The sequence below is a fragment of the Lynx rufus genome, unplaced genomic scaffold (assembly GCF_022079265.1).
Source record: "Lynx rufus isolate CCGP_SWC_20201006 ecotype Redwood Valley unplaced genomic scaffold, mLynRuf1.p SCAF_47, whole genome shotgun sequence".
Taxonomy (NCBI): Eukaryota; Metazoa; Chordata; class Mammalia; order Carnivora; family Felidae; genus Lynx; species Lynx rufus.
In genome coordinates this window covers 382960-409267 of record NW_025814864.1, presented here as the reverse complement: position 1 = coordinate 409267, position 26308 = coordinate 382960, and the positions used below count along the sequence as shown (strand labels likewise).

Sequence of the window (26308 nt, the reverse complement as noted above, 5' to 3'; positions counted from 1 at the left end):
GGGCGCAGATTCCACAGCAGCCGCCGCTGTTCAAGGCCTCTTTGTTCTCCTCTCGGGTGCCTGTGGACCCGGGCAAACGCTTTCGGCCCCGGGCGATCGCATGCAGGGGCCTCAGCAGCTTTTCCCGACTGGTGACCGGTAACTCTTACGGCAACAATGGAGCCCGTGCGTGAGCACACACACACACGCTCACACACACACACACGCTCACACCAGGGACAATGGAGCCCGCGCACATGCAGACACACACACACACCAGGGACAATGGAGCCCCCCCCACACACACACACATATATACCAGGGACACTGGAGCCCCCCACACACACACCAGGGACAATGGAGCCCAAACACACGCAGACACACACACACACACACACGCTCACACACTCACACCAGGGACAATGGAGCCCGCGCACACACAGACACACACACACACCAGGGACAATGGAGCCCCCCCCCACACATATATACCAGGGACACTGGAGCCCCCCACACATACACCAGGGACAATGGAGCCCAAACACACACAGACACACACACACACACGCTCACACACTCACACCAGGGACAATGGAGCCCGCACGCGCACACACACACACACCAGGGACAATGGAGCCCACACCCACACACATATATACCAGGGACACTGGAGCCCACACACACATACACACACACACACACACACACCGGGGACAATGGAGCCCCCCCACACACACACACACATATACCAGAGACACTGGAGCCCACACACACACACACACGCACCAGGGACAATGGAGCCCAAACACAGACACACACACACCAGGGACAATGGAGCTTGTGCACACACAGACACACACACACTCACACACTCACACCAGGGACAGTGGAGCCCGCGCGTGCACACACACACACACACACACACACAGACACCAGGGACAATGGAGCCCGAGCACACAGACACACACACACACACCAGGGACAATGGAGCTTGTGCACACACAGACACACACACACGCTCACACACTCACACCAGGGACAATGGAGCCCGCGCACACACAGACACACAGACACATACACAGACACCAGGGACAGTGGAGCCTATGCGCGCGCGCGCACACACACACACACACACACACACCAGGGACAATGAAGCCCATGTGTGCACACACACACATACACACAGACTGGGGAAGGGGAAACGTTGGCAGGATATCAGATGATGTTAAGAAATCATTGCTAATTTTTAGATGCATTATTGTGGTTATTTTTGAAGGTGCCTTTATATATGGAGGAAATGAAAATAAAACTATGAAATGAAAAACAAGTATTTTGTTAAAAGTACTATATTTCTCCTTTGTGAAAAAAATCCAGGTTACCAGCTAGATACACGCTATCAGCGCTAAAGGCAAGCGCTGTGTTTCTTCGTGTGTCCAGTGTCCATTTATTTTAAATGTGGAGGCTGACATCAGACGACTTTCTCCCAAACAAACCTTCCCCTCCCACCGTCCAGGCCTCTCCTCGGTCACCTCCTTCCCTGCAGGTTCTAGCAGCACTGCGTCCTCACGGCCTCTCCCACCGAAAACCTTCGCTGGGACCCCACAGTCAACGGCAACCACCCCCCCCCAACTTGGCTCCCTGCCAATCTAGACCTAGCCTCTCTCTGCCCAGCGATCGGAGGCTTCCCACGCACGCTCCCCGGCCTCCAGCCTGCACGTTCTTGGGGGACTGCCCTGCTCCCCAAACACGCTGCAGCGCCGACATCCGCGGACAGACCTGCTCCCGGGTCCCACAGCTGGCGGGAGTCCTTCCCACACCTGACACGTCAAAACCCAGTCCTCACTAAGGTTCCAGTTGAAGAACCAGGTCCCCGTCCAGTGAGCGCGTCTCGAACTGCCCGGAACAGAAGGAATTCTGTGATGTCCTCACGCGGCGTCTGGCCTCGGAGGGGCCAGTTACTGGGGAACACATCCGTCATGGCCCCTGTGAGAGGCTGTGCCCTCCAAAGCCACAGCCCACCTGCGGACCCCACCTGTGACACCCACAGTCAGGTCCAGGGCCCTGCTAATGACCAGTGGCCACCCCAATGTGTGCTGAATTAAACGGTGGTAGACACCTATTCTCGGCTCCCAAACAGGCCATGTCCTCGTCCTCAAATAAAACAAAATGTGATTTAAAAAAAAATAATAATCTTTAAATACATGGTCAGTTCAGTTGTGTTGCTCTCGTTTCCTGTGGGGAGAGGAGCCCTCAGACACGGTCGGTCCCAAAGCTGCACCTGCAGACACTCCCCTGACCCCCCCCACCGTGCCTGCGGGGACCGTCCCGGCCGGCGCTCAGGTGACCCGTGAGCCCGGGATCCGGCGAACGTCTCGTCAGTGTCCCGACCAGCAAGGCTCTCAAAACACAACTGACTGATAAGAAAAATAAGACCTTCTGGACGCGGGATCTGGGATGTGTGATTTCTGCACGCAGGAGAAGCTTCCTAAGACCACAGCCCGTGTCCAGCGCAGGCGCGCGGTAACCAGGACGCCCCTCCCGCTCTGCGGGGTCAGTGTCAGCAGCAACCCCCCCGTGAGCACAGGGCTATCCCCTGTGTTCTCAGCAGGACCACCACGTGGTGGACACACAAACCCACGCGATGAGACACCCAACACTAGAGAAAATCGCTCCACAACACGAGGAAAGACATGAGAAAAGACCACGATCATCTGAATACAAACGTCAGGTACTACGAGCTGTCCCCGCCTCTGAGCCACAGAAAGCAGCCCATGACTCTCAGAGCCTGCGTTGGGGACAGAGCCAAAGGGCACCGACGGGGACCGGTCCGGACTGTGCTGACACCCGCCCGGAGGGTGGACGCGTCAGAACCGAGGAAGCCGGTCACCCCCGAGGGCCACACCTCTCAAGCCACTCACGCCTCGGGGCAGCCGCGGAGCCCCGGACCCAGCACAGCAGCCAGCCTCCGGCGAGAGGCACAGAGCCCAGCCATGGCTGATCCGAGCTCCAGAACCCTGGTCCGGTCGACTCATCTACGGTGTCGATCTGTGCTGTTAATCCACCGCACATGGACCGTGCCCCAGACTGGACTGGCGCACCGACCTGGTATCAGTCCACAACAACGCCGCACTGCCCTGCTATGCCAACCGCCCACATAATCGTTACTGACCTACCGTTCTACCACAATCATCGGTTACAATGATCTTCAGCTCTGATCTGCTGTGTTAACTGACTCTAATCTGCTGCGCTGACCCACTGTCCTAACCACCGTACCCGAGTACGACACCATCGACAAAATTTAACCCACTACACCAATCTCTGTACTAACCTCCCAGGGCCGCCCAGGCCTGCTCCCTCCCTGAGCCCCCATGGCTTTGTCCCTTACTCTGACGGTGGGGAGAGGCAGGACCGTGGAGGGTGGGGCCGGGCGGGCCACCAGAAGGCACCTAAGCGGGGGGAGGGGCCGGTGTGCAAAGGGCAAAGGGGGCTCAGGAGGGGCCCAGCACCCTGGCCCCCGCGGCCCCCACGTGGCAAGAACCCCACACAGGGGGCCCATTCGGGCATGCCCCGTGCCCAGTCAGAACACACACACCCAAACCAGTCCCTGGCACACACACTCACCCAGACCCTTCACAGCTCCGTGGCCGGCCAGGGGCAACCACGCACGGACACAGGCGCACACACTCAAAGGCACGTATGCGTTGGCGCGACCTGCCACCAGAGGGGGCACTGTCCTCCCTGCAACCACAGTGAGCTTCCTTACCTGAAAAGTGGGGCCACCAGCAGGTGCTTTGGGGGCCTGACCACGATCCTGCCACTGAAAATGGCCACCTTGAGGGCGGGCAGGCAAGGTCGACACACAGGGGCTGCAGACGAGCTCCTTACGGAAACTAAACCGGTAACACAAAACACACAGACGTGGCAGAGGGAAAGCGGTCTCCACACCCAGGAGTGTGGGAGCAAGGCCGCCAGTGTCTTCTCTGCGTCTTCCTCAATGAGCGGTCTGCTTCCGTTATAATAAGTAACTGAAAGATGGGGCTCTCTTTCCTTTTTAGAGAAATGTTTTAGGGGCGCCTGGGGGGGCTCAGTCAGTTAAGCGTCCGACCTCGGCTCAGGCCACGATCTCATGGTCTGTGGGTTCGAGCCCCGCGTCGGGCTCTGTGCCGACAGCTCCGAGCCTGGAACTGCTTTGGATTCTCGGTCTCTTTCTCTCTCTGCCCCTCCCCCACTCATGCTCTGTCTCTCAAAAATAAACAAACATTAAAAAAATGTTAATACAACACTAAAAATAAAAAAAAAATCAGGTTCCTACTATTTTGAGTTCAAGGGATTAAAAACTCATTTCACGGCTCGGGCTCCTGCACCAGAGCGGACGCTGGGTCCCCTCTCTTCCCTCGCCTCCCCTCCCCCCCGTGTGCAGGGGTGTGTGCCCCGGTGCCTGTCTCTGCTTCATCAGGGCTCTGGGCGTGCAAGGGGCTTTCACGGCAGCCCTGCACCCTCTCTACGGCCACAGCCTGCCAGTGTCGGTCCCCACTGCCAGCTGTTTATCCCTTAGTATTTTCTAGCTCCCGTTCCCCAGAGAGCAGTCTGTCCTTGGTCAGGGCAGGGCCGGAACATCAGCAAGTGGCCAGCATACAGACTCACTGTCCTTGGTCAGGTGCCCACCAGACCCACCCAGCTGTGGCCGGGACAACCAGGGTCACGTGACACTCGGCAGGGACAGTGCGTTGGTCAAGCTTGTCTGGAGAAACAGACCCAACAGGCGTGTGTGTGTGTGTGTGTATGTGTGTACATATATACGAGGGGGAGTTTATTTTAAGGAGGGATTATGGAAGCTCAAGTCCAACATCTGCATGGTGGGCCAGCAGGCTGGACACCCAGGAAACAGGTGCCGTCTGTGTCCAAAGGCCTGCTGGCAGAATTCCTTTTTGCTCAGGGCACCCCAGCCTTTTTCTCCTAAGCCCTTCAACTGATTGGATGAGGCCCACCCACACCACGGAAGGCAATCTGCTTTACTCAAAGGGTACTGACTCAAGAAAGTCTAGAGTAACGTTCAACCAAACGTATGTCTACTGTGGCCCAGTCTGAAATACACAACTAGCCATTGCAGGCACCCAGGCATGCTGGTGAAGCCAACTTATTGCAACAAATATTATAATTTAAACCGTTGAACGAGTTACTTGAGGTTGTTCCTGCAGAGAGGGAGAGACAGAGCTTGCCCTTTGAGTTCAGCGAAGTAACAGATAAACCATGTCATCCTACTGGGCACTCGCCCAACCTTCGCCGACTGCTGAGCAGAGTCACATACTCTCAGCACAAACCAAGCCCAAGAAGCAACCGGTCTCAGGCCTTACCAAACAGATGCGTTTTTGCTTGCTGCTTTTCTAAAAGCCTCAAATCAGGCTGTGTTTCAATTACCTACACAGAGGAAATGGATCATAAAATAGAATTAAAAAATACGGAAATCAAATAGTTACTCTCCACCCAAAAGGCTCTGAGGGCACCTCACCTACGGGGCTCCTTACATACAGAAGGAAGTTCCCGGAAGACAAGAAATGCGACCCGATTAATTCTGACCAAGAAAACATTTTGGAGAGCTAAGTAAGAGTTTCATCGATGAGAAAGTATCAGAGGACAAAAGAGGCGTGGGACAGATGATTAACCCCAAAAGGAACTCACAACAGATGGCTTTGGGGTCGATCACCGGCTTCTGAGGGAAGGACACACAACAAGGCAGAGAGAATAAAAAGTAACCCTGAGCCAAGGAAGGCCCTCTCCAAAGTCTCCTAGGTGGACCTCTTCACTTCAGTCAAGGCTGTTCCACGTCAACAGCCCGCCCTGCCTCGCCCACGGTGGCAGTGGGACGGTCTTCTTTCTTTGTCCTGATTTTCAGGGTCCGCAGCCCTGGAGTCCTTCCCCAGTGAGAAAACGTAAAGCCCTAATGCAGCACAAACCAGGTCCTCTGCACCTCCAGATGCTGCTAGCTGCACGGGATCCTCGAGGGAACAGTGAAACAACCATTCAGATAATTTTCTGCTGGATGTCATTCTCTCAGGAAACAGTAGTAAAAGGCTGTTTGACACAGAGCTCTAAGAAAGCTCAAAAGAATAAGAAGGCTTCTCTGTGGCTAAAGAAAATGATAAGGGAGTGGGATTTTAAAGCTGGTATTTTCTGAGCTCCAAGAGGCCTGGATCTACACAAACAGTTCTTTCCACAGCCATTTCCTTTTCTGTGTCCCTCCAGCTAAGCTTCTAATCCCATTCCTGACCAATGGGAGGGAAGGAAGGAGCAGGGACTGGGCTGTGTCAGGATGGAGGCACACGGCTCGGCTATCACTTGTGGTGGGCACTTCCGGATGTAGTGGGTCCTGTCTGCTGGTACAGGGAGGCCCCTGCAACAGGACATAATGTGTCTCAGCACCAATGCTTGACACTAGCAGGGATGCCAGGAAGGAGAGAGGGAGGGAGGGATGAACAGGAGGGCAGATGGATGGAGGGGTAGGTGATTAGGTGGATGGATACACGGATGATAATCTGAATGGGTGGGTTGGTGGGTGGGTGGATGGATGGATGGAAAGACAGGTGGGTGGGTGGGTTGGTGGGTGGATGGATGGATGGATGGATGGATGGATGGATGGATGGAAAGACAGGTAGATGGGTGGGAGGGTGGGTGGATGGATGGAAAGACAGGTAGGTGGGTGGGTGGATGGATGGATGGATGGAAAGACAGGTGGATGGATGGATGGATGGATGGATGGATGGATGGATGGATAGAAAGACAGGTGGGTGGGTGGGTGGATGGATGGATGGATGGATGGATGGAAAGACAGGCGGATGGATGGATGGATGGAAAGACAGGTGGATGGATGGATGGATGGATGGATGGAAAGACAGGCGGATGGATGGATGGATGGAAAGACAGGTGGGTGGATGGATGGATGGATGGATGGATGGATGGATGGATGGAAAGACAGGTAGATAGATGGATGGAAAGACAGGCGTATGGATGGATAGATGGATGGATGGATGGATGAATGAATAGATGGATGGATGGAAAGACAGGAAGATGGATGGATGGATGTACAGGTGGGTGGATGTGTGGATGAGAGATACGTAAGTGGACAGGTGGAGGGCTAGATGGAGGAGTGTGACGATAGAAGAAAGGATGGATGGATGGATGGATGGAGTGACACACACAATGATGTAAGACAGTTACACAACAAACAAATCCACAAGAAAACACAAGCTCAAGACTAATATTAGCCACTGTTGCCATGCCAACGCAAACATCCCACATGTCTGAGTAAATAACAAAGATGACTAACTGTATCCACTTTAATCGCTATTTTTAAAAATTAAAGTGCTGTGCAGCTGAGTACAGAACATCAGAAATATTGTTCCACTCCAGGAAGTGACGAGCCTAATCTGGGTCCCCTTCCCTAACGGAAGCCATGAAGGGAAGTGAAGTCGTATCCTCTGGTGACACACACTCCCACAGGTCTGGGAAGTCAGGTTTCTTTGCACAACCCTTCTGAGTAAAGAAATCTTCTTGCCCAAGAGAGTAAACGCTTTCTTGCCCCACAAAGAGAGAAAATAACAATTCAAGAGCTCCAATCACTGCAAAGGCAAAATGTAGTAATGTCAGCCTTACATTTACCAGGAGTAACTCTGAATTTCTTCTGTCCCTGTCCTCAGGCCTTAGCCAATAATTAACGCCAGTTCGCTGCCAGAGTGGCATGTTACAAAAGTTGGGAAGGACGGGAACTGGCCGTCACCGAGCACTTCCTGGATCCTCGCAAGTGCTGTCCGCGTGGGGTGAGTTTCAGGTTGGTAGTTTGTTCTGTTAGAGAAAACGGCACCTGAGGTGCATGGAAAATGCATTATGCTTAGTGGTAGTTCCTGTCTGAATCACAAGTATGTGATTCAATCAAAGTCAGGGCACAGAGTGACAGCGCCATCGGTGGCCCCGCAGCCACCAGGAAGAACACGCGGCTGTCCCAACATCACACCCCTCCTCCCTGGGCCTGGGGGGCCTGCCTGCCTGCCTCTGCTGGCACAGCCCCACAGTTCAATTCAGCACACTCAAACCCTAAGACAAGTCTCCACGGCAGAAGCGTCTCCTGGCCAGGCCGTGTTAGCAGATGCACACGTGTGTTCTTCCTCACTCCTCGAAACGCCCCTACAGATGGGGAAACCGAGGCCCCAGGGTGAATGAGCTCCCCGGGCAGGCGCGGGGCCAGGATCTCAGCACAGTATCACCCTGACCTCAGACCACGGCACCTAACCTGGGGTGCCCCACGCACTGGGTTCCTTAGGATGTGTTCAAATAGCAACTAAATGTAATGACTTTGGACGCTGAAGTCGGTCGAAGTCGCTCAAAGTCGTTCAGGGCACTCTGTCCCACGAGACGCTGGGCAGACCCAGCAGGTGTTCGCAGGGGCCTGCCTCGTTCGTACCTCCCGGAACCCATGGGCTCAGACGCCGAGAAGGCCGCACAGGGGCGCGTGGGGTGTGGTGGCTACACTGGGGGACACCTCCCTTGTCCCTCAGGTCACAGCATCTCCACCCAGAATACCGACAGCACACTCGATCCTCATGATCTGGGGATTCCATATCTGCACACTTGACCCTAAAATCAATCCTCACGGAGCTTTTGCCATCACTCAAGGACCGGAAGGAGTGGCAGAGCGCCTGAGGGGCCGGACGCCCGTGTTCCTGGCGTAGAGGAGAGCCAGGTGACCCTCTGCTGTCCGGCTCCTGCTCAGGCCGTGAACAGGTGTCCTTCTTGCTGCCCACTGAGTGCTAGGCTGCCTGCGTTCCTGTGCTCTCTTCGGGTGACTTCGCAGCTTAAAACCGTCCCCGAGCATGGCGCTGGAGTCCTGTCCAGTTCTGAGTTCGAGGGCCCTGACGGGCCTCAGGAGAAAACAGGTGTGTGGGATGAGCTTTACTCCGGCTGGAGCTGGGCGATGTTGGCTGGGACTTCACGGCGGGTCAGTCCAGAGTCTGCGTCAAATACAGTGTCTTTAAACAGAAACACACACAAAAGGTCATCCACTGTTGGGTTGATGACAGTGTTGTGACGAGACTCCCAGGAACAGGCCTGCAGGCCCCCAGGACGGACGGTTCAGGGTCGCTGAACCGTGTCTGCAGTGACCTTAGAGAACAGGACCACTGCGAACAAGGAGGACCCACCGCAAACACGGCAGGATGCCAGGGGCCCAGGTGCCGATTGTGGAGCTCCTCCCAGGGCAGGTTCCGGGGTGTCGGTGCGACTGCCGCTCCAAGACAGACGGCCAACCACGAGCACAGACCAAGCCAGGAACATCTGGCCTCCAGCGGAAGCCCTAAGGGTCCGAAATAAAACAGACCCAGCCGACACACGGATCAGGTGATTGCCTGGGTTCTCAGGACAGACGCAGATGAAAGTCTTCAGAGAGAAGGCAAATCATAAGGACGAGGGTGTCCTTACCGAGTGAGGAAACAGGTACACACACCACGTTTCCAGGGTCCAGGCATCCGAGGGATGCCCCGTGCGCTGTCCTGCCCGAGAACAACGAGAAACGGCCCCGAAGGGACTAGTTCTCTCAGCGGGAAGGGACCGACGCTCAGGCGACAGAGGACGCCTGTCCTGAGACTCCCCTTGGCCTGACGGGACTAGTTCTGTCACCGGGACGGACGCTCAGCCAACGGAGGACGCCTGTCCTCAGGAAAACACCGACTGTGTCCAGGAAGGAAACAGACCTAGAAAAGCCCACAATGTGTTGACCAGAATTCTCGGTGCAGAACAAGATGTTGCAGATTACAAAAACGTGCCCGGAAGTAACCAAAATACACACACAATGGCATTGAGAGGGTACTGTTTAAAATAGCAGAAGCGTGGACACAAAGAAATGACCCATAAAAATGGAGTTCAATAAATTTGGTGATTCTGAGCAAAGAAATGCTACATGGCCATTAGCAAAGATAGTACAGACCTTTAATTATCACACAGACACAGGGGCACAATGTGCTGCGATGTGCACTACAGAGAAGGACACAAATTGTGCCTCAATTTTTACAGATGATAGAAGGGTGGATGGATGAATGGGCAGATGGGTGGGTGGGTGGACATTCAGACAGGCAGACAGACAGGCGGGCAGACGGACGGACGGATGATGGGGAAGCAGATGACACAGATAGGTGTGTGGAAGACTGGCCAAAGATACGAATGGAATACTCCAGGTGCACAGATGACGGAGACAGAGACAGAGAAGAGGATACAGGAAAACAGACGTACCAGCATCTCCGTGTCCGTACGTACACACACGTGAATGGGCACACGTGCATCTGACAGGCAAGCCCAACCCCGTAAGAGTTTCCTCCGACGGTAGGAATGCAAGTTATTTGTTTTGTTCGGTCCCTCTGTATCTTCACATTTTTGTTACGAACACGTACAGCTTGCACGCAATACTTTCAAAACACCGTAAGAAAGATAAACTGGACAGTGTGATGCGTGGGTGAGAGGGCAGTTTTGCAGCTTCCTCCCCGAAGGCTCAGCCTTCCTTCAGCAGGAAGGCCCCTGGGCACACGTGCAACTGGCCGAGTGCGTGCGAGAGGTGAGCCCTGACGAGCAGCTGAGGGCCCGAGACAGAAGGCCTCGGGGCAAATGTCCAAGGACCGTACAGACTTGTGCACAACGTCAGAATCTCGGGAAGCAAACAGGAAGAGCCAGTGTCCCGCAGAGAGGCGCAGGCCAAGTGTGCCCCACACGCGGGCAGCTGGACAGGCACGGTTTCCATCCCGAACCTCAAAAACAGCAGATTCTGGTTCCAGAAGCTGACGATCCAAGCCGAGCACTGTTTCCTCCTGGTTTTTCTCCCTCTGCCTCCCATCACCTCCACGTTATCTCTGATCACCTAGGACAGACACCAGCCCAAATCCGTCAGCCCTCCGAGAAGTCTTTGGTTAAGCAACTGGCTTAGGAGAAATGTGGCTTTGATCCAGGAGTTACAATCCCTGAACTATCCTCCACCTACTGAAGATAACCGCACCCAGAGACTCTCTACGGGGGATAAATACGCTGCCTTTAACCCCAGACAACAAAATCCTTTTGCTGGAAGGAGAGGGAGCAAGTTGTTAGCGTCCGTTTACCTGTGATGGTATTTTCTAAGCCCACAGCTGGAGTAAAGTGAACAGGGCTGGGGGTGAGGCCCCCGTTAGGTCACACCACACTGAGAAACATGGCCAGCAGCGTCCTGCCATCCAGCTGACCTGTGTCACAAGGGGCCCGGAGCTCAGAGCTGCTCTGTGCCCTGAACGGCAGTGCCTGTGGCGGACGGGACGGGAAGAGGGGCCTGACTCGGGGCACGGTCATCAGGCACCACAGTGTCCCCCACAACGGTGCAGAAACTCGAGATGCCTGAAATGCATGGCACTTCCTGGGGGCGCACTAAGTGACGTTCCGTGGGCGGGGCGGGAGACAGCACGTGAGCGCAAGCAGTGTGTCACCTGCGGCGGCCCAGGGCATAGAACCTCCCCCTCAGCGTTCGCTCACCTTCTCTGTGCCTCCAGGACAGCGTGGAGGGCAGGGTCTAAGGGCAGCAGTGCATGGCCAGAGCCCGGGTCCCCGAGTCGCTCTGACAGCAAACATTTGGTAAAGGGGCCAGATTGTAACTATTTTGGCTTCTCACAGCTACGCAACTCTGCCTTTGGAGCTGGAAAGCCGCCGTAGATAAAACAGCCGAGGGGGCCCGGCACACACTCGTACGGATCAGTCTACAAGGCGGGCGGCGATCGCGCTGGCCGTGGCCACGGTGTGCCGGCCCCTGGCTCAGAGCAGAACCCCGAGGACGGTTGCCCAACCGGGGCCATCGCCACCGCGCCCCTGTGGGTCAGGTAAAAACTCACGTCGTTTCAATCCACCTAGACTTTGCGACCAAGCTGATACAACAGCATTCCAAAGGCAAAGGGGGAACAGCAGGGTGGCATAGTTTTTAATTCTTTTTCAATCTAGACTTAGGCATGTGAAGCCAGTGGCTGCTTGCTTCTTCTGTTACCTTTTTTCTTTAATTTTGTTTTATGTTTACGCATTTTTGAGAGACAGCACGAGTGGCAGAGAGAGGGAGACACAGAATCTGAAGCAGGCTCCAGGCTCCGAGCTGTCAGCACTGAGCCCGACGCGGGGCCCGAACTCACAAACCGTGAGATCACGACCTGAGCCGAAGTCGGACGCTTCACCGACTGAGCCACCCAGGCACCCCAACTGTTACTTACTTTTTTAATACACTTTGTTGCAGAATAATTTAAATTTTTTCCAAATGAGAAACAAAAGCGAGTGGGGAAATTACACTTTTGAGGGACTGGACTTGCTCTCCTGTCTGAAGCGACCTAAAAGCCCACAAAAGACACAAAGCAAGTATTGCGAGGACCGTACATCTGGGTCAAGGAAGGACATGATCCCTGAGACCATACAAGCACCCCAGAGGTCACGCCCTACAGGAGGGGATGATGCTGTGCCTCTGGGGAGACCGAGGCGGCTGACTCAGGGCAGTGTGCGGAGAAGCGTGCGCCAGGGGGAGCAGGAAAACCCCAGTGATCCACTCGGCATCGAGCACTCGGCATCGAGCACTCGGCATCGAGCACTCGGCATCGAGCACTCGGCATCGAGCACTCGGCATCGAGCACTGGGCTGGGTGTGCAAGGGCCAGTGGAATCCGAAGTAGAAGAAAGGAAATTAACAAAACAAAAACCAGAAAAAAGGAGAAAACTCATGAAGCCAAAAGGCAGGTTTTTGCGAAGGTCAGGAAAACGGATGAGTCTCCTGCAGACTAGTCAGGTAACAGCATTTGTCACCAGAAGCCAGAGGAGTGGCATCACGAACGGCCCCGCAGATGTTAAGGGGCGAAAAGGAACAACTTTAGGAGGGCAAGTGCCTTGGGGACACCGTCTACCCGTGCTCATTCGGGGAGAAAATGCTGCCTTGACCGATCGGGACTCACTGTAAGCTCACCTTCCCGCGAAGAAGGGAAGCTTCCGCAGGAAGTCCTGCCAAACAAACATTTAAGAAAAGACTGTAACATAAGCAGTTCTGCCCACGCTCACCCAAAACGTGGAAAGGGCAGGAATGCTCCTGAACTCATCCCAGGGGGCAGGGCTGACCCTGAAGTGTCCAAATCAGACCAAGACATTCCAGGAACCGGGACAAAGACCAACATCCCGCGAGCGAACACAGACCCGGTCACCTCAGTGGGGCAGGACGGGGCGAGCGGGGTCTCGCGGGCGAGGGGAGGGAGGGCCCTTACCCTGACCGTGGTGAGGGCTTCACAGGCAGGGACAGATGTCAAACTTACCACCTTCAACATGAGCACCTTTCAAAATGTCAATTGTGTCTCAATAAGGCTTTTTTTTTCCTTACGTGAAAATTCGCCCAAAAGTCAAAAAAGGAACATTCTCGCTGGTTCAGCACGTGCTTCAGGCCCTACTATAGAGCAGACCCGGGATGATCCCGGCGAGCTCTGTGGTCTGGGGAGACCCGAGCCCGTTCCCGCCCAGGGTGGACTCGGAAGCACCCTTCTCCCCGCGAACCTCGTCCACCGCCCTGGGCTGGGCCTCCAGGCTGGAAGGAGATGCTGGATCCCCATCCTCGGTGAGCCGAGTGTCCTCTGGGCACGGAGGTCTGGAACAAACCACTCTAACCAGGCCACGGTGCCCCGGGACACACGGAGGGGGGTGGGTCATCGCCAGGTGAAGCTCTGTTCCCCAGGGCAACGTTGAGAAACGGTTTCCAGAACAAAGAAACGAGCCAAGAAATTAGCGAAGTGGGCACCAGGAAAAGGGGACGCCCAGAGGAACCCGTGAAGCAGCGAGCACGTTCCTTCCCGACTTTCTTGCCAGGTTCCGGTTACACCGCGTGAGTTATCTTGTTGCTTTTTAATGGATCCTGCGACATCATTTCGTTGCCACGTCTGAGGATTTACCCATGAGGTTCTTGGTGGACATGTGCAAAATTAACTTCAAGACAACGTGTAAGTCATTGAAACGATCGACTTAGATTTTAAATCTATCGACGCGATTATCCCTCACACCAACAGAGCACCCACGTACCCGCGGCAGGGACGCCCGGTCTGCGCAAATCGTGTATGCAGCACACAGGGGCCCAGTACACAGGAGCCCATGACCATTCAGGGGCCCAGCACACAGGGGCCCAGCACGCAGGAACCCATGAGCACACGGGCCCAGCACACAGGGGCCCATGACCATTCAGGGGCCCAGCACACAAGAGCCCAGCACGCAGGAGCCCATGACCGTTCAGGGGCCCAGCACACAAGAGCCCAGCACGCAGGGGCCCATGACCATTCAGGGCCCAGCACACAGGGGCCCAGCACGCAGGAACCCATGAGCACACGGGCCCAGCACGCAGGGGCCCATGACCATTCAGGGGCCCAGCACACAAGAGCCCAGCACGCAGGAGCCCATGACCGTTCAGGGGCCCAGCACACAAGAGCCCAGCACGCAGGGGCCCATGACCATTCACGGCCCAGCGCGCAGGAGCCCATGACCATTCAGGGCCCAGCACACAGGGGCCCGGTACACAGGAGCCCATGAGCACACGGGGGCCCACCTGCTGCAGGAGCCACTGCCCCGCACAGGGAGAGGAGCCACCAGCAGTGTCCCAGCGGGCTGCTGAGGCGTCAAATTCGGGAAGCTTTAACTGCTTTTAAATTGCATTCACCAAAAAACGCATTTTTAAATCAACTGCATCGTCTCCTACTTTCTCACGTGGCCCCTAACACGTATGGGAACGGTCACGATTAAAATGCCGAGTACGTTCGGACGCCGCGCTTCAGGAGACCTTCCTCGCTAGGCGCTGGCATTCAGAGAGCACAGGGCTTCTCCAAGTGCACACAGCACGCGGAGACGGGGCGGGGGGACCAGGCCCCTGCCTCCCAGCCCTGGGTTCTGACTGCAGAGCGCAGAGCTCGGCCACAGCCCTGCTGGGATCTACTCCAGTTTCCGCCCTGCTGTGGTGTCTCCAGTCAGAGAGAAAAAACTCCTACTGAGCCGACGGGCATCAGCCCAGTGAATGCAGGCCAGACTTCTACTGGTCTTCCGACTGATGGGGAGAAAGTTCCGGAGACTGGAACGGTCTCCGTTCCTGCTGACCTTTGCGACGTTGAACCTTTCATCACTGCAGGGGACACCTGTCTGTCTGCCCGGCACTCGCTTCTTCCCTCCAGGCCACGCGCCCTCGCCCGCTTCCAGCCCACGGCTCGGGCAGAACAGACTCCTCGGGGCTCCGGAAGCTGGTCTGGCCAGTGCGCAGCTCCAGAAGAATTCCCAGAGCTCGAACAAGGGGCTGCTCGTGCTGTGCCCAGGCCGTCACGAGGGAAGCCTACAGTCGCCTCTACAGAGAGAAACCGAGTCACGGGACGGGCAGAGAAGGAAGCCAGGCCGAGTCAGAACCGCCTTCTGGATTCAGAGGTGCAGGGACTGACGAGCTCAAAACACACGGGAGGAAGCTAGTTCTCCAAACTCCTGAAGCCCAGCTAAGCTGCTGTGAGTTTCCAAGAGGGCCACCTGGTCACACGGCCTCCAAACACAAGCTTTCGAGGGTGGGGCTGGGGCTGTGGCCACACACACACAGAGCCCCACTACCCGGTGACAAATGTCTCAGTCACAGCTCTCCCAGGGAAGGTCCCTCCCGGAGCCTGTTCTGAGCGCTGAAGAGCGTCCTCTCCTGCCGCTCTCCAGGCTGACCGCCAGCAGCCGCCCGTCGGCGCGGACCCGAGGAGCAGCGAGCATGGGAAGACACTGGCCCATCACCCTCGCGGGAAGATAGATTTCCACTACCTGAATATTTTAGAAATATCCTTGTGGTGCTTTTCAAGTACCTTTGAGCTAAAGACTCTGACTTCCTCGTAACTGGGAACTTCAAAGGAAAATCAGAAATTGTAAGTAAGCCAAAGGCTCCAGCACCCCCCAGCGTCCTGCAAAGCCCAGCGGAGCCACCTGGCCGCCTCCACCTGGATGGACCCGGTAACCTTTAGGTCAGCCTCCCCAGGAGCCCAGGGTGTCCCCAGAGGGCACGGTCAGGACTGAGGCGCTTCCCGTGAGCCAGAGGGACGGCACAGAAGTGCTGAGAGGAGAGCCCAGCTGGAAGGCGGTGCACTGCCCACCCCCACCTCGGACACGTTTCTACGCAGCCCCCGTGAGCGAGACCCCATCACTGTGCCAGGGGGACTTGGCGGGAAATATAATCTCCCGACAGCCAGGCCTGGGAAGCTGCAAGGGAGGCTGGTGACCCAGGGGCAGAGACCATGTGAGACATGACAGACCGCCAGTGGGCATCGCCATCCCCAGAGGGGCCTGGGGATGGCTGGGGACCCCACCCATGAGGCGGGAACCCCAGGGCCGCTGCAGGGCACACTGGCTGCACCCCAGGTCCACAGCGCTGCCCGCACTGAGCAGCGCCCCCTCCAGCGCGCCACAGGACCAGGTGTTCCCCGAGGTGGCACTGCACGCGGGCACAGACGGCAAAACACAGTCCGATCGGGAAACAGAGGGGGCAGGACAGCAGCCTGGCGGGCAGAGCCCCTACCTACTCTGGGCCCGGGCTGCGTCCCGGGGCTTCCTGTCACATGGACAGCTGTCTGGCGTGGCCTGGGCTGTCTGATGGCCATCAGTTTGGGAGTAGATTCCCATGAGCTCACAATGGAGGCCACAGGGAAAGAAAGAGGCTGGGGGAGGGTGCGGAGGGTGGAGGGCCCGTCTGCCCGAGGCCAGAAGCCCAGTGCGGACAAAGAGGCCGTGTTGAGAGGAAGGCCAGAAGGGCAGAGATGTCACACTGTTTTAGTCCTCGCTTTTTAATTACCGTGGGGACAAGCTTCTCCTGTGGTGAACAGACTAGAACATTCAAAACTGGAGCAGGAACTTCTACAAACACTCCCAGGCCGAACGGCACAACAGCACCAGTAGACCAGTAGAGAGGGGGCTTGATGAGGCTGCCCGGGAGCACGTCTGGAGAAGCACAGCGACAGAGCAGAGCAGGGAAACCGGAGCGGGAAACTGGAACCCCAGACCGGAGCCCCAGACCACAGCCCAGACCGGAACCCCAGACCAGAGCCACAAACCACAGACTGGAGCCCGCAGACCGGAGCTGGAGGCTCCAGACCACAGGGGGCCAGTGCGGCTCACTCTAGAACACGCCAGATACTTCCAGTGGGCATGAGCTGGGCTCAACCCAAACCTGAATCACAGGGTGGTCACAGACCGTTATTTTTGAAGCCCTGACCACGAATCTAAACAACCCAGTCTCTGCCGGGTTTGAACACACTCCGGGAGCACTTCAGGAGATGTCAGAGTTCGGGGATTCTGAGTCAATCCTTCTTTTTGAGGGGGTGCGGGGCGTCTTAAAAGTAAAGGGCTGATGTGGGGTCACGTGGTCCAACTAACCTTGAAGCCAGGTTCTATCTTTATCTTCATATTTTTAGTGCCCAATTTCTACGAAATATTTTTAAAATAGGAAAAAAAAAAATAGTGATGCATGAGAGCAGAGAGCTGGGAGAAAAGCCACAAAGGAAAATTAAATATTTCTGCATGAGCGGAGCTTGTCATGTGATGGCACCTACCAGAGCCCGAGCGAGCCTGGCACCTCAGACCTGGCCTTCCTCCTCCTCCACAGGGTGCACGCCTTCTGGACCGTATCCTGTCTCCCAAAGCCTCCTCCCTCACCATTTGTTGCCCTGCTCCCACGACCTCGGTCCGGGGCCCAGTGACCCACACAGGGTCCCCTGCTGGAATGGGTCACCGCAGGAGTCAGCTCGGCCCTCCTCCCAGCGTCTCCAGCCCAGGCAAGTGCCCTCTTCCCGGGCCTGGGTCTGCAGAGCTGTGAAATGGGTTTGTGTCCATTTCGGCACGGATCTGTGAAAGTCTGCTTCCTTCTGGAAGGGATTTGGTCAGCAGAGTGTCCGTTCTGCCTGCCTCACAGGATTCGGCAGACCAGGCACGGGCATTTCAAAACATTTTCGAAACTACAAAGAGCCGTGAAAATATATGGTAAAGTTTACGCAAAAGAACGCTTTCTGGAAATCTTTCAAGTGTTAACTATGATGTCACATTCCAGGCCTACCATCGGCTATTTGTCAAACACTCTTAAACCTCTGTGGAGAATCTTGCCATCAACAGTAAGCCAGAAGACTGCATTTCTGTTCCACAACGCTCATATTCTAAGATACTGTTCTTTTTTGGGGCGCCTGGGTGGCTCAGTCGGTTGAGCGTCCGACTTCGGCTCAGGTCATGATCTCTCGGTCTGTGAGTTCGAGACGCGTCGGGCTCTGGGCTGACCGCTCGGAGCCTGAAGCCTGCTTCACATTCTGTGTCTCCCCCCTCTCTGCCCCTCCCCCGCTAGTGCTCTGTCTCTTGTCTCTCTCTCTCTCAAAGTTAAATAAACATTTTTTAAAAAAATGTTCAATGCTGTTCTTTTTAAAAAGCAATTAAGAGTTGGAGACAAAGCACAGTACTGGCCAGATGTGAAAAGTGGTTTCGGGTCCAAGTTTCTTCCAGTGACTCAGTAAAGAAATTATCCGTATCCAGAAAGCCTTCACTGTGCCCGCCATCGAGTCTGTTAGTTTACAGTGTGGTGCCCTCTCCGGCGTCCTCTGGAAGGAAGGCCGATCTCTCTGAGAGGGACAGCTCGCGGAGGGGGACTCCCGCCAAAGACCCCGAGCAAGCTGCGTCGCAGAGTCAGCGGCCGGGAGAGGTGGTCTGCCACGGACTCGGGTTAAAAGTCCCAAGGCTGAGCGCCCACTTCCTAGAGCTCACTTGAGATTTTACAACTTCTGCAGGCCCTTGGGCGGTGCCAAAGGAGTTGGGCTCAGCCAAGAAAAGTGGAAACTATTTTTGGCATCCAGAAGGGCAGCTGTAGGCCGCGGACACAGTCGGCGCCTAAAACGCATGCCTGCCTTTACAGATTTGGAGAGCTTCTAATCCGGGACGCATCCGGAAACCTCGAGGCCCGAGGCCAACTCGGAGCGCGCCAGGCCGGGGCCGCGGGCGCAGGTCGCCTCCGCTCGGCCTCCGCGGAGGGGGCACTCCAGGGAGGGCGAGGCCGGCCCGGGGGTCTGCGCGCGCAGAGGCCAAGTGCGGGGCGCCCTGTACCCACTGGAGCGCCGAGCGGCGGCGAGTGTGGCACCCCCGCGAGCGGCGCGCCCGGGCGGAAATGCGCTCGGCCCCCTCCGTCTACACCCGAGATGGCCACGGGGCTCGCTGAGCACAGGGAAAGCCAGAGGGAACGGGAGCCCCCGCGAGCCGGGGGTACCCGGGCGGGAGGTTCCAGGCGCCCGGCGTATGCGGGGACCAGGAGGAGGTGCTGCGGAACTCTGAGGACCCAAAGAGGGGACGAGGGGACCGCGGTCCTGCAGGAGGGGGAGGCGCGCGGGGGCGCACCGCGCTCGGGCAGGCGGGGTCCGACCCCCGCCGCAGAGGAGAAGGGGGCGCGGAGGAGGAACACCGACAGGAGAGGGAACCGGGGAGGGGGCGGCGTGGAAGAGACGACGGGGAGGAGGGCGGGGGGATACGGTGCGCCCGGGCAGGGTGGGGACCGGGAGCGGCGGGAGCTGCGAGAAGGGGGCACCGAGGGGGGACGCGAGCGGGCAGGGAGGGGCCTGCGGGGGCGGCGAGCGGGACTCTCCCGGGGCTGCCCCCACAGCCCGCCCCCCCCCCCCCGCCCCCGACCAGCCGGGGATTCCAAGCCGCCGGCTAACAAAGGAGGCTCCGGAGGCCGCGCGCCCTGGCCCAGGCGGACAAAGGCCCGCGCCCGCCCGCGCCCTCGGGCTCCCCGCCGCCCCCCGCCCTCCCGCCCTCCCGCCCGCCCGCGCCCTCGGGCTCCCCGCCGCCCCCCGCCCTCCCGCCCTCCCGCCCGCCCGCGCCCTCGGGCTCCCCGCCGCCCCCGCCGCACTCACAGGATGGAGGTCTGCGGCGCCACGGCGGGCACGGCCTCCAGCAGCAGATGCATGCAGCGCACGGTGCTGCGGAAGCACAGGCAGCGGCTCGGGCAGCCGGCGCCCGGCTTCGGGGTCCCCGTGGCCAGCGCCCCCCAGCCGCAGCACAGCACGAGCGCCAGCAGGCAGCGGCGCGCGGGGCCCGCGGGGCCCGCGGGGCGCACGGCCATCGCCCTGGGCGCGCGGCGCTCGGGGACGCGAGACGACCGGGAGGGCCCGGCGCGACCCTGCGGGCTCCGGACTGCGCCCGCCCGCGCGGCCCACGTCCCAGCGGTGCGCGGGGGGCGGGGGGGCGCCAGCTGTGCACATGCGCGCGGCTCCTCCCACCGCACCCGCCCCGAGGGCCGGGGCGGGGCCGGGCGTGCGGCCGCCGCGCCCCGCTCTCCGCCCGGGGGCCCCCCGGGGCCAAGTCCGGGTCTGCGCGCGGGAGCTGCGGCCTGGGCCACCGCCCCGAGCCGCGTTTGCCGCTCGTGTTGTGTGAGAGCGGTGTGAGCGTGCTGGCTCTGCTCCGGACCCAGTTCCACGAGGCCTCCTCCTCTCTCTCTCTTTCTCCCTTTCTCTCTTCTCTTTCTCTCTCTTTCTCCCCCTCCCTACCTTTCTATCTCTTCTCCTCCCACCCTCCCAGCCTCTCTCTCTCTCTCAATCTGCACCCCCCCCCTTCTCTAAACACACACAAGCTGCAGCAGGATTGGAACCAGGCAGGCGGGCACCTGCCTGTGACCCCGCGGCCCTCTTTCTGCCGCTGCTGCCCCCAGGGCATTGTTCCCAGCACAGAGCACATTTGTGTAGGGTCCTGGGCCAGGATGTCGCTCAGTGCCCTTGCAGGTCCCTCCCTGGTGGACGCACCCCCAGGAAACCAGTGTTGCCTTCTCTTCTCAGCTCGACAGCAATGTCTACACCAGCCGCGGGGGCCCCGTCCCGTGTCCATCTGGCCGGGCTACTGGCACACAGAGCTTGGGCCCAGCTCTGACCCAGGTGTTGTGCTGCAGGGGTTTGCAGATAGACGAGCACGGGTGGATGTGTGCAGTCTGCTGACTTTAGGTAACGATGGCCTCCAGTGTGGGTGGGCCTCACCCAGTCAGTTTACGGTCTTAGGCATAAACCAGTGGGACATGGGTGGAACCACCAGGAGACACAGGGGGAGCTGTGGGAAGGAGGGGAAGGAGGAGAGACTGAGTCACACACACGCATCCGCACTTTTGTTCTAGCACTGCACATGTGATCCACTGATGCTCACAAAAACCCGATTCCTGCATTTTACAGGTAAGGACCATGCCCAAGTGCCAGTGTCAGAGCGCAGCCCAGGTCTGGGATGTGTCCACTGTGTGACCTGGTGGCAGTCTACCCCAGGTGTGCCTGAGGGCACGTGGGGTAAGGCTGCCTAGTGGCCGGGCACTTTCCTGGTGACGGGTTAGCACACACCTCCCAGGGTCCCCACCTGGTGGCAGCTTGGCTGGGGTCTGGCTCAGGTCCTTCTGGAGGCTTGCACGCCGGTCATTGAGGTCACTGTCGCCACTGCCACGTGAAACAGCCTTCCTGGCCGCCGCGGGACCCAGCACAAGCCACCCCAGGGGCCTGCGCACTAACCAGGCACAAAGCTTCCCCACTGCGGGCTCCTGGACTCCACACGCTTCTCCACATGCCGTCCGAGTGTCCCCGCCTGAATGCCCCACGAGAATTTCAGCACGATCATGTCAGAAACACGAAACATTCCTCTCCCTGGAAAACGCACTTTTTCTCCCGAATCACTGGTCTGCTGCTCCAAACCACCTTCTCATAACTTCAACCTGGAGCTGCCCCTACCCTGGTCCTCACCCTGCACGATGGAGTCGTGAACCGCACTGCGCGTCACTGCCAGAGACCCCGTGCTCTCCCCGACCTGGCTTTCGGTGACCACCCCCAGCCCCTGGCTTAGCACGGAGGCCCCCTCCGGGGCACCCTCCTGCTGAGTCTGCCTGGCCTTCTTCCCCGCAGTGGACAGAGAAGAGGTCACAGCTCTGACCCCGCCACTTCCTGTCCAAACATCTGATTTAAGCGGGCAAAGGCCACATTTCACAAGACACCTTTCACCCACTGCCACGCCCAGGAGGCGGGGGCATCTCTGAGCAAAACACAGTGTTGCCTTCTCTTCTCAGCTCGACAGCAATGTCTACACCAGCCGCGGGGGCCCCGTCCCGTGTCCATCTGGCCGGGCTACTGGCACGCAGAGCTTGGGCCCAGCTCTGACCCAGGTGTTGTGCTGCAGGGGTTTGCAGATGAGACGAGCACGGGTGGATGTGTGCAGTCTGCTGACTTTAGGTAACCATGGCCTCCACAGTGTGGGTGGGCCTCACCCAATCAGTTTACGGGCTTAAGCATAAAAATTGGGGTTTCCTAGAGAATAACTTCTGCCTCAAAACCACAGCATCAACCCCCGCCTGAGTTTCCAGTCTGTCGGGCTGCCCCGCACACAAAGGGATTGCTGGTCCCCAGTCACATGAGCCAGTTCCTTAAAACCCATCTATCCATCCCTCCATCCTTCCTCCCTCCTCCCTTCCTTCATTCCTTCCATCATCCTCTTGTGCTGCTTCTCTGGAGACCCCTGACACACGGCCATTTGCAGGATGCTGAACGAGGAGGTGTAGGGGGGAAGCCGGTGCGATCGTTTGTCCGTGAAGAACTCACATTTTTGCGATGAAGCTCCTTCTACCGAGCTCAATTCACCTCACTTGTCTGTGGTTCATGCTTCCCTGCTTCTGCCCTCTAGAGGCCCAGGGAAGCCTCACACCTCCAGGTTCCTGGCCTTCCCCCGGAGGGCTGCAAAGCCGCTGAAGGTCTCCGTTGCTAAGGACCCAGATGAAATACTCCCATTTCCCTTCGACGACCACTTTGCAGATCTTATCATCTGCCCCGAATCCTGTCATCTCTCTGCTAATTGACAATCTTTAGTTGCTTTGATAGCCACACAAAGAAGCAAAGATTAAGGAGTGAAGAAATTCTGTCTTAACCTCAACCCTGTTTTCTGCCGACTAAGTCTTTTTCAGGAGCCTCAGGGTGACCCCAGGGGGCACAGGATACAAGCCCCACCCACCCCCACCCCCACTCCGCTCCCTGTGGCAGGCCTCGTCAAGCCCCCGTAGCCAGTGCCTGGAGAATTTAGGTTACTGGTCGAGGACCGCTGCTCAACGGAAAGATGGAGAAAGGAGCACGGTGCTGGTCCAGGTCCACGTTGTGCCAGGCACCGACGCGAGCTGCCTGTCTTGCGACGGACACTGCTGGGGACCCGCTGAGACCTTCGCTGGGCGGCGGTGCCCCACCCCAGCTCCCACCTATTCTCTGGGGCGCTGCCTGGGGCCCGGAAGTTGGGGTAAACTGTGCCCCCCCACACACAGCCACAGGCCCAGAGCTCCCTGGGCCGCCGGCCAGCCTCTCCCCTGCTCAGCCGGCTGCCCCCACTCCTGAGAGCCCTGCCTCGTCCACGGGCTCTGGTGAGAGGCCCCACCCTGGGGGTGCACCTCACCCCTCTTGCCCGCAGGGTCCCCCCAAGGTGGGCAGTTTGCACCTCACGCTGCCTCGTCGCAGTGCGGTGCGTCATCTGCCTCCCTGCCCACCTCCCTGCCACGCGGAAACTCTCCACGGATTTACACAGGAAAGAACACGGGCTTTGGAGCCAGACCCGGGAGGCAGCCTCACGCTCCTGGTGACTTTCTTCCCCTCTCTGGGCCTCAGTTTCCACACCTGTGACCTGAGACCAGGTAGGGGTGAGGACCAAGGGACAAGCCATAGGAGACGCCCACACGCAGGCGTCTTCCACAAACACAGTGGGCCGCCCGCCCGGGAAGCTGCCCGGGGTCCGCGTGGGCCCCGGAGTCTGGAAGGCTAGGAGGCCAGCCGTGGGGCCATTCCCAGACGATGAGTCAGCCCCTCGCAGAACCTGGCTGTGCCCGAGGGGAAGGCCTCCCTCTCCAAGGCTCTCAGCTCCTCCTGCAAATTCCTCTGTGAGCCTGTCTGCTGCAGGTGCCTGTGTGCCCAGCCCCCGCCGGCCCCCCACAGGCAGGGGACTCCACCCAGCAAGCAGTGCTGTGCAGGGTGGGGGGGTGCCGCACCACAGACCAGACGGGCGCCCTGAGTCCTGGAGGGCAGAGGTCAGCCACCAGGGTGTCAGCAGCTGGGGTCTTCGCCGAGGGTCCCGGACACAATCTGCCCCAGGCCTCTCTCCAGTTTCTGGGCACTGCTGTTGGCCTGGTGCTCCTTGCCGTGTAGACACCTCCCTCCGACCTCTGCCATATGGTCCTCACATGGTGCTCCCCAGTGTCTGCTCACTCGTGGTCCTTTCCTCTTCCAAGGCCCAAACTGGCTTGGAGCCCTCCCCACCATCTCCTCCTAATGTGGCCATTTACATCCACAAGGACCCTTCTTCCAGACACGGTCACGTTCTGAGCTCCCAGGAAAGACGTGGGTTCTGAGGTCACGTCAAAGGGCCCGTGGTCACGTCAAAGGGCCTGTGGTCATGTCAAAGGGCTTGTATTCCTCATAAGCCGTGGGTGAGGGGCTCGGGTGCAAGGACGAGGGGTGGCCTCCACCAGGGAGGCCAGGGGAGACTCAGGAAGGAGCTTGCTGTCTGGAGTTTAGCCACAGAACTTGATACAATCTTGTGCGGCCCGGGGAGGACCCCTCTTCTGTGTCTCCCTGGCCCCATCCTTCTGGCATGGCCCCAAGCACCCCAGGCCTTGCCAACGTGGGGAAGAAAAGAGAAATCTTAAAAAGCCTTTCTTGGGGGCGTCTGGGTGGCTCAGTCCATTAAGCATCCAAGTCTTGGTTTCGGCTCAGGTCATGATCTCATGGTCATGGGACCAAGCCCTGTGTCGGGCTCTGTGCTGACAACTCGGAGCCTGCTTGGGATTCTCTCTCTCTCTCTCTCTCTCTCTGACCGCCCCCCCCCCCCAGCTCATTCTCTCTCTCTCCTTCTCTCTCAAAGTAAATAAATAGGTTTTTTAAAGAGCTTTTCTTTGGTGGTTCATATTCCCATCACTTCTCTACCTGAGCAATGTTTACATACACTCCACACGGCTCTTTGGGTAAGTTGAACGACCATGGGGCCTTTCCTGTGCTGGCGGGAAGGGCTCTGGCAGCAGAGGACGTGCCCCGGAGAGGCGTCCCTGTTGAGAGGTGCTCCTCCTGACCAGGACCATGACCACGGGCACAAGCAGCGGGCACCCACCCAGCCAGCCTGTGTACACACGGTGACTGGTGCGTCTGCCTCGGGCTCCCAGGAGGACACACGTGCACACGCGGAGGGCTGAGCCAGGAGAGGGGACCTGAAAAAGCCAGGGGGCACGAGGGCCCGCCCCCTGAACATCTCCACCCCTCGCAGGCCTGGGAAGGCAGGGGAGGGATGGGGTGACCCGCGCCAGACCTGTCACCCACCCAGCAGGGATCCCCGTGACCCTCGGCTTAGAGGACCAGGCCTGCGGAACAACGGAGGGCAGTGGGCTCACGCGGTGAGTGACTGAAGCCCGTGGGCGGGTGCCGTGTGCTGAGAACCCCACAATCTGGGGGAAACACAGACCTGTACTCGAGCACTGGATGGGGGGGGGGCTCTGTGGCTCGTCCGCACAACAGGGAGCCGTCAGCAACTCAGAACCACAGTCTTCCTCTGTGGAGACGTCCTGTGTCACCTCCACAGCTGGGACTTCACCCCATCCCCCCTCCTGAGCCCACTGCCCTCTGTGGGGACCCGCCAGTGCCCCTCCGCCACCTGACGCCCGGCTGACCTGCCCGCCAGGCAGGAACAGGCCGTGTCAGTTTGTGGTCTGAGGTCCTAACTCTGCTGGTCTGGCTGCTGCCCGCACCCCCCAGCAGATGCGGGGGCCCGGAAGGAGGCGTCTTCCCAGATGAGGTGACCCTTCCTCATTTCTTCCCTCGCAGGCCCACAGCCCTCTCCCTCCGGGGCCACCTCACGTGCCCGCAGGTCCCCACGCGGCTCTGTGCTCCTTCCTGTCCTGCTGGCTGGGCTTCACGTCCACGCTGGGCAAGTCCCTGCCCCTTGGGCCCCAACCTGTGTGCACACTCAGCACCCGGCACAGGCAGAGGCCGTGCCAGGCACGGAGAGACCCTGAGCGCGTGTCCCCACCGGCAGGACAGACAGGCAGGGGTGGGGTAAGAAGGTGTGGCCGGCGCCCCTACTAAGCCCCTGGGAAATATCTGTGGAGCAAATGAATAACCAAGGCACCTCTGGGGGGGGGGGGGGGGACAAGGATCCTGCCCGGGGTCCTTCAGGCAGGCATCTTCATTCTTGCTTTGTGTTTGGGGGTTTAGTAAACACGTGTTCAGACTCTACCCAAGATACTTAATACTCACCCCTCAACACGGAGA

The 26308-nt window shown here is 58.4% G+C and overlaps 1 protein-coding gene across 1 annotated transcript in view; it reads right to left on the bottom strand.

Moving 5' to 3' along the window:
* PXDN (peroxidasin) overlaps positions 1-22857 on the bottom strand; it is a 78780-nt gene extending 55923 nt beyond the window's left edge. Inside the window, exons 1-4 of the mRNA XM_047098330.1 lie at positions 22722-22857; positions 21758-21979; positions 21377-21536; positions 19916-20371 (exon numbers count right to left, since the gene is read on the bottom strand). Of these exons, the coding sequence (XP_046954286.1) occupies positions 19916-20371; positions 21377-21536; positions 21758-21979; positions 22722-22857 (974 nt within the window). The remainder of the gene's footprint in view (positions 1-19915; positions 20372-21376; positions 21537-21757; positions 21980-22721) is intronic.
* Between the last annotated feature and the right edge of the window lie 3451 nt (positions 22858-26308).